The sequence below is a fragment of the Rousettus aegyptiacus genome, unplaced genomic scaffold (genome assembly GCF_014176215.1).
Source record: "Rousettus aegyptiacus isolate mRouAeg1 unplaced genomic scaffold, mRouAeg1.p scaffold_m13_p_13, whole genome shotgun sequence".
Classification (NCBI taxonomy): domain Eukaryota; kingdom Metazoa; phylum Chordata; class Mammalia; order Chiroptera; family Pteropodidae; genus Rousettus; species Rousettus aegyptiacus.
In genome coordinates this window covers 14,594,998-14,602,977 of record NW_023416288.1, presented here as the reverse complement: position 1 = coordinate 14,602,977, position 7,980 = coordinate 14,594,998, and the positions used below count along the sequence as shown (strand labels likewise).

Sequence of the window (7,980 nt, the reverse complement as noted above, 5' to 3'; positions counted from 1 at the left end):
CATGTCACCCAGAAATTCCGCTTCTGGGTATTTATCCAAAGATATCTAAAACACTAATTTGCAAAGATATATGCGGCCATAGGTTCATTGCAGCATTATTTACAATAACCAATAGATGGAAGCAATGTCAGTGTTCATCTAGAGACAAATAGATAAATAAGAAGTGGCATGTATATGTAGTGGAATATTACTCAGTCATGAAAAGCAATAAAATTTTTCCATTAATGACAACATGGAAGGACCTAGAAAGTATTGTGCTGAGTGAAATAAGACAGAAAAAGACAAATACCATATGATCTCACTGACATGTGGAATCTAAAATACAAAATACATGAACAAATAAACCAGAAACAAGCTTATAGATACAAAAACCAAATGAGTGGTTGCCAGATGGGAGGGGTTTGGGGGGATGGGTAACAAAGGGGAAAGGATTAAGATGTACAAATTGCCAGTTATAAAAACAGTCATGGGGATGAAAAGTACAGCATGGGAAATCTAGTCAATAATATTGTAATAATTATGATTGGCATCAGATAAGTACTAGACTTATTAGAGTAAGCATTTCATAAATTGCATAAATGTCTAATCACAATGCTGTTTATCTGAAACTAATATAATATTGTATATCAGCTGTAATTAAAAAATAAATTCAAAAAATAAAATGTTCAAAAAATATATATGTCATTGTGAAGATTAAATGAGATAATGTGGGCCGACTACCTTTCCTGACTCTCTTGACACACAGTAGGTCTTCAGGAAGTATAGCTCTCTTCCCCATGAAGCCAAGTCTGAATAAGATGTCCTATTTATCTTTCAGTAGTAGAGGAATTTGCATCAGAGTGTAGTGGTCAATGACCGATGACCTCCATTTCTGTTTAGTGAGACTTTTTCTGAAAACCATGTTTATGGTGAATGCATTGTCATACAAGCTTTTCTATCATTTTAAGAATATAAAATAATAAACCTAACTGGAGGGCCATTCAGAAATATAGACGTAAGAAATGCAAATTCTGTGGGCCAGAACAAAATTTTGAATAAATCTTTAAAATCATTTATAAAATTACATGAATGGTGATTTTATTCATCATCATTCGCAGTATTTTATACATATCTATTGCAATTGAATAAAGCATACCAAATACTTTTTAACATTTTCTCAATAAATTACATGTAAAAATTCAGACATTTCCAAACTTTACCTCTCTACATATATTGGCTGAATACAGTAGCATTTCTGAGTAGAAAAATAAAAAAAAAAAAAACATAACATTTTAGTCCCTTTAATATTTGAAAGATTGACCAACATATTCAAAATAATATTCTAATTATATTGTTTTATTTTGCATTATCAAATACTAATGATAGTTTTTACATGTTCTCTTATACAAAAATTAAATTCTTAATTTTAGATGGTGATTCTTACAATTACAAAATTTTCTTGACATAGATACGTGTGAAAAGAAAGGTAACACAATTTTTCACAGAAAATCAACAATACAGGTGTAATCTGTGTATGTAAAGATTATTTTCCACTGAAGAGAAGTTGTCACCCTAAATTAACCAGAAAATTTTTTGCCATCTCTTATTTTCTATGCAAATATAGATTATATTGATTGAAACAGATTATATGGATTAAAAGCTTAGTTAATAGTTAACCATAGAAATTATTTTTAATAATTAGTTCATTTCACTGACTTTTTATTATCTGATGAATAAAACCAAATGTGCATTCATTCATTCATTCAGCAAGCAGCTAAAACATTTATTATGTTCCATTTTATTTTCTTTGTAGTATTAATGATCTGCCTGATTTTCTGTTATCATTTCTAATATTATGAGAACTCATCCAAAACAGATCTTTCCCTCTACCTTTCCATAAAGTTATTTTAAATTTACACTATTATTTTTGCAAGTTAAAAAAAAAATTCTTAGAATGCTCTGATTTCAATATTGGTAGTTCAGTTCATATTTGTATATTGATCATACTTTGAATTGGCACCAATATTTAAATCTTGTAATAATCACATACACTTCAAACATATGATTTCGTAGGTAGTGACAATTTATTTTAATTATCCAAAGAAGGGGCTTTAACACCTATTAGTTTAAGTGCGCTGACACATTTAAGGCTTCTTTCACTCCATTTAACTGTTGCATTTGAGTGGAACAAGAATGATGGCAAAGATCTTGACCTTGAAACACAGGTTGAATTAAAGGATTCAGGTGGATGATAGAAGTTGTGCCTGGGTTTAAGTGAGGGCCAAACAATGTGGGGATAAATGCTGCATGGGGCAGGGGCTGAAGTGATACGTGAGATGGGTGGAAGGGGGCAGCAGTGACTAAATGCAGGGGATGACCTGCTATAAAAGTGGGGTGTGTGGGGACGATGGTTGGAGTCAGAGGTGAAAATGTAAATGAAGTAAAAGGTGGTTGTGAAAGAGGATGTAAATGAGCTATAGGGAGGTGACTGCTCTGGGAATTTATGGAGGCAGAAACAGCAAAATGCTGCAGGAACGTGTGGTGGATGGTGGTGAAAGAAGCGTGCTGGTGAACTGGGACTGTCTGTACCGCTGAGGCCGCGGAGAAGGCGGTCGGCCCTGTAGCAGGCAACACTCGAAGGTGCTTTGATAGGAGCTGTTTCTGCATATGCTGCTGGGCTTGTAGCTGTAGGAGCTTATATTTATCTATTTCATCAGGAGAAAATGTTATTGGCTGTTGAATTAAAGGGGGAGAGATAGATTTATGACACAATTCTAATTCATCTGCAACTTTGTCATGCTTCTGGATAGTTCTGTCATAGTAAGAGTTTATACTCCCCTCTGCGTGATTTATAATCATGCTTACATCCTGTAAGTTTAGGTTTATTTGGTCCTCTTTGGTCTCTGTTGAATCAGGTATACCAGTATATCTATTAGATGGAAAAGCACCAAGGAAATCATTTGGTACTTGGTCACAACTTTGAATAAAAGGTTGGAATTCACTCATTAGAGGTTTTGATTGTTCTTTCATTGTTGGGTTCTTTTTCATGTTTGGTGACTGAGACTCTGCTACCACGTGAATTATGCCTTTAGAAAGATGGTTATCACAATCAGTGTCCACTAAAACAGTAAAATTATTTGTCTGTGAACTGTTTACTTTGTCTTTCTCAAGAGTTCTTTGAATTGCATTGCCTTTATCAGTTCTCCTTTTACTTGTGTTCTCTATTTTTTCATACAAAGGTGATGCTTGTCTGTTACAGCCTGGTGGTGTAAATTCAATTGTGCATTGGATTTGTGAACGAGCCTCTGATTCATTTTTACAACTGTTTGAAGAGATTTCAAAATTAGTTGATCGTTCCTGACACTTCTTAGCTTGAACTCTTTCTAAAAGGCTTTTGGCCGTCAGGGAGGTTTTCTCTTCTGTAACATTTGACTCTCTGGTTTCTGAATGATGACTGGAACAGTTCCTTAGAAGACAATTGATATTCCCAGAGTTACACTGTATGGGTTTTACTTTGCCTAGATCACAAATATGAGGGCTGTGCAAAGACTGTTGACTCATTTCGTTTTTATTTAAGTAATAAATTCTCTCTCTTGAGTAAGAGCCTGATTTGCTGTGCTTAGGTCTCTGGCAATTAGGTGGTTTTCCACTGTTCCCAGTACAGGAAATCTGTGAGCTAGTATCACAACCCGTGATTTTTCTGGATTTTGGCCTTGAAAATTGTTGATTTTTGCCTAGTTTGCATCCTTCTTTGCAGTGACCGTATCTATGTTTTGAGTATTTTTCATTTTTAACTGATCCCCACAATTTGCAGTTTCTATCTCTCTGTGATTCAGACAGCAGGCGGTTGTCACTCTTTGCCATTTCATCAGACAAGCAGAGGCAGCTGCACTTTCGACATTTCCTTTTATGCCTTTTAACTGAGCTGTGTTCTCTTTTACAGAAGCAGAGCAAATTGCTTCCATCATTACCGCTGCAGCTATGACTTGAACAAGTACTTTTCAAGCTAGATGTACTGTTAGGGGATGTGTCTGAAGGGCTAGAACGTCTAGTTAGAGACAACTTTGGGGAACTTCGGTTTCTGTGTCCAGAGGCAGTGCTGGTCATGCTGATGTGGTTATTTAAAATTACACCGAAGTCTTTCCCATGGTCATTGTGACCCCTTACTGTGTAAGAACTAGAATTCCAGGTGAATTGATTTCCATCTTTAAAATCTGAATGAGCCTCACAGGGAATCAGTTTATGCTTTTTAGTCCTAGAGATGTAAGGTGTAAAAGATAGGCTCTCATTTGCATCATTTAGAACCACCCTTCGGCAGCTTTGCCAATGGGCCCGTGAAGGTTCAAGTTCATTATCACTGTTACTATTATTTCCTACACAATTCTTCTGAGAGATAGCAAGGTAAGCAGGCACTTCAGGATTTTTCATTTCCAAATTGGTTGCACTAAAATTATGTTTACTCATATCTGGCTCAGAATCACTGTAGCTCAAATGATATTTTCTCCGGAAGATTTCCCAATCTGCATTAGCTATCATCATCTTTGGTTTCAGAGATCGATTATCTTCTTGGATCAATTTTTGTTGGTCTTTGATTAAACCTGAGACATGGCTCTCTATTTTATTCTTCATTTCTAAGGGCCCCTTCATCAATTCTGTTTTTAAGTCCTCTGGATCATGGCCATCCTTCGTGTTCCGAGAAAGCTTAAAATCAAAATATAATGGGTTGCAGCCATAAGAGATACAGGGCTCTGTTTTTGTAAAGAGCAGAAGTTCTGTAGGCCATTGGAGAGTGGTGCGGCCATCCTTGCTTTGTACACGGAGGAAAGGCAATGGTTTGGATTTCACATCGTGGGGACATGCTTCTCTTATAAGCCCTTGCACATTTTTGCTCGCTCTTTCTGTTTCCTCTGAAGATTTTTCTCTCTTCTCCATTCCCGAGTTAGAATTAAGACTCACTGGACTGTTTTGTTCACTTGACTCCAGTGATGGAAACCCATCCAGACATTCAAATATTCTGGGATCACTGTGCTTGGAAATGTTTGGTGGGATGCAAGAATTTGCTTGGCATATGTGATCAATGCAGCTTTCTGAAGGGTTCTTCAATGTATTTCTAGTTTCTTTTTCCCTAATGGAAGGAGTAAAATCCACGTCTGAAAGATAAATGTTAGATTCAGAGAAGGAAGCATGAATGTCAGTCGAACCTTCTATTGTTTCATCAATTGAATCATTTGTGTCTTGCAAAATGTGAGAGCTTATGGAGAAGGTATTATGTAAAACACTTTCCAGATGGCTTGATGAGATGTTTCTATCTTTTTCCTTAGTGAGGTGTGTACCTTCATTTGCAAACCTGGGGCACTTGCATTTCTCCACAGTATGTTTTGTTTTATAGATAGGTGACTTGTTACAATCGTGAGTTTCTTCTGTGTTCTCACTGAAAACTGATGCTGAAGATTCTAATTTTACATGCACTTTTTTGGAAAAAGAAAATGATACTCCTGTCCTGTGATTTGCATTACCGATATCTGAAGATGTTTGTGGTACTCGATTCCCAAACAAATAAAGTCTATCTGTCTGTAGCTGGTGTCGATTTGGCATGGTAGACCGCTGTTTATCAGAAATGCTTCTGGGGAGATTTTTCCCTTTAAGGAGAAGAGCACTCTTCATGCACGATACTTTTCTGCCATTCTTAACTGAGAAAATTCCTTGCTGGAGTTGCTTTTCTATGGCTACCCTGGGGGCTTTGTATGCTGGTCCATTTCCAGAAATACTGTAAATATAATAAATATTAAAATGATTAAGAAATTAAATGTGAAGTTTTATCTACATGTGAACATTTCATAGAATTTCTATGATGGGTTATGCTACTATTTATGAACATGTCTACTACAATATAACCATTTCACTGTGCTTATATGTAAGTCGACATATCTGTTTTATAGTGGCCAGTTCTAAATTGCATCATTTAAATGTGGATTTTTTTTTTTTTAATTAACGAAAGGCAATAGCAGGTAAATATGCTAGATCACAATATATGTCCTCTAGAATGTATCGATTTTTTTGAAATAGAGTTAATATTTTTTCACAAAAGTTTTCAATCAGTGCTTCACATTAAATAAGAAGTCAAATGGAATTAAAATCACTTCCAAAGTATAAAAGTATATCTTTAATTGGCTTTTTTGTTTAAGTTTTGGCATCTTGTCATTTTTGTTTTCTCGGTTTTAATATCCATTCATGTTTGCTTTCTTGTTTCCTTTTGAAACAAAGGGATTAGTTCCTTTTATATAACTTGTCCCCATTTTGACTAATTAAAATAAATGCATAATAAAGTGAAACCTTTAGAAAACCATCTTCATATCTTCAATTATCTTGAAATCTTTTCTCTTGCTTCTCACTCACCAAAATATTTTTCTACCTTTTCTGCATATATATGTTTTATCTTTTAACAGCTTTTTAAAGATTATTCATTCTATTGAGCATAATTAGTAATTCAATCAGAAAACTGAAAACAGCAGTAGTATAAGGGATGGAAGTCTTTAAAATTTCTCTTTAATGTTTTATGTATAAAACCTCTACTACAAAACAAGGCCTTAATGGGGGAAGGAACATCAATGATCTATTGTTTGCTTTGAGCTGGATTTCTTTTCCCTTTCTTTTTTCACACATTTAGATATGTGTGTTTGATTTTTTTATTTTATATTTTTATTTCATTTTTATTTAGCCATTTCTTGCTGAAGTTATAATATTAAAAAAACTGATACTTTTTGTACATGTAGTTAAATTTTAATGGAGAGGAGTGCTCTCTGAACCCTTGGTTTGAGAAATTCTTTCTTATTGCCTTCACTTATGACTATTTGGCTAATCAGCATAGAAACCTGGAGTCATATTTCTTTTATCCAACAAATTTCATGTACTTTGCTTCATTGTTTGTACATGTTTAATACTACAGGGTCATATTTAATCAGACATTTATTCAATTTTGAAATGAATATCCTTGAGTACTTGTATGATTTTATAATTTTTACTTTTATTTATATATTTGATTATGTTTCCTATACAGACTATAGTTTTGTTATATTTATAATATATATTTTTGTAGTAATTATTATTATATAATACATTATATCTATAATATCTTACCAGATCATAGTTATAGATTGATTACTTTCGGTTATTTTTAAGCAGCACTGTTGGATACTTTCAACTTTATTCAGCTTAGACATACCTTCTCAGATTTCTCTAATTATTGCTTCTTCCCTGTCCTAGTTTCTTGTCCTGAAATTTATTGACTCACCTGAAAATAGCTTTTAGGTCTTATTGTTTATCTCAGTACTTTAGTGTCTTTAGTCTTTCTTTATAATTCAGAAAGAATTTCTTGTTTTTAATATCGATTTTACCGATTCAATTTTTTACAATGTCTAATCTGTTACTTACTATGCCCATATGGATTTTAATTTACAGGCAAAAATTTCATCAACTATTCAATATTTACTAATTTCAGTTTGTTCTCCATAAAATAATGGCCGTAACTTTGTAGTTTCAGCGTTCCCTTGAATTGTACAGAAACTAAATTTAGAATGTTATAAAAGTATATTCTTTTTTTATAGTAAATGTTTCAATACAAAAACTTTCCTCTTATTCATCACATTAATCTCTTTTTTTGAATCTTTTTAAAATGTTTTTTTAGAGAGTATATTTAAGCATATTTAATATGCAAAATGGAAAAATACTCTAAGATTTATGGATGATTGAATATTTCTTTCAAACATAAAGGAAAGTAGGAAGCATTGAGGTTTACTATAATTATAGGTCTTTGAAAGTGCCTGGAGATAGAAGGATGGGGTCCAGAAACACCTGCAGCACTGAATTTTGCCTCAGTTACAGAGATTTTTTCCCATATTTGCAGCTGTATTTTGGATTATGTAGAAACCATAATTCTGTATTAAGTGACCTTCTGTACAAACTTCATTGACTCTGCACTAAACAGCAGAAATTATTCCAAAA

General features: G+C 33.8%; 1 protein-coding gene across 1 annotated transcript in view; it reads right to left on the bottom strand.

The window, feature by feature from the left end:
• Positions 1 to 668: 668 nt before the first annotated feature.
• The window catches only part of ZNF804B (zinc finger protein 804B), a 438,988-nt gene continuing 431,676 nt past the window's right edge, over positions 669 to 7,980 (bottom strand). Inside the window, exon 4 of the mRNA XM_016149621.2 lies at positions 669 to 5,746. Within this exon, the coding sequence (XP_016005107.2) occupies positions 2,101 to 5,746 (3,646 nt within the window). The 3' untranslated portion in view covers positions 669 to 2,100. The remainder of the gene's footprint in view (positions 5,747 to 7,980) is intronic.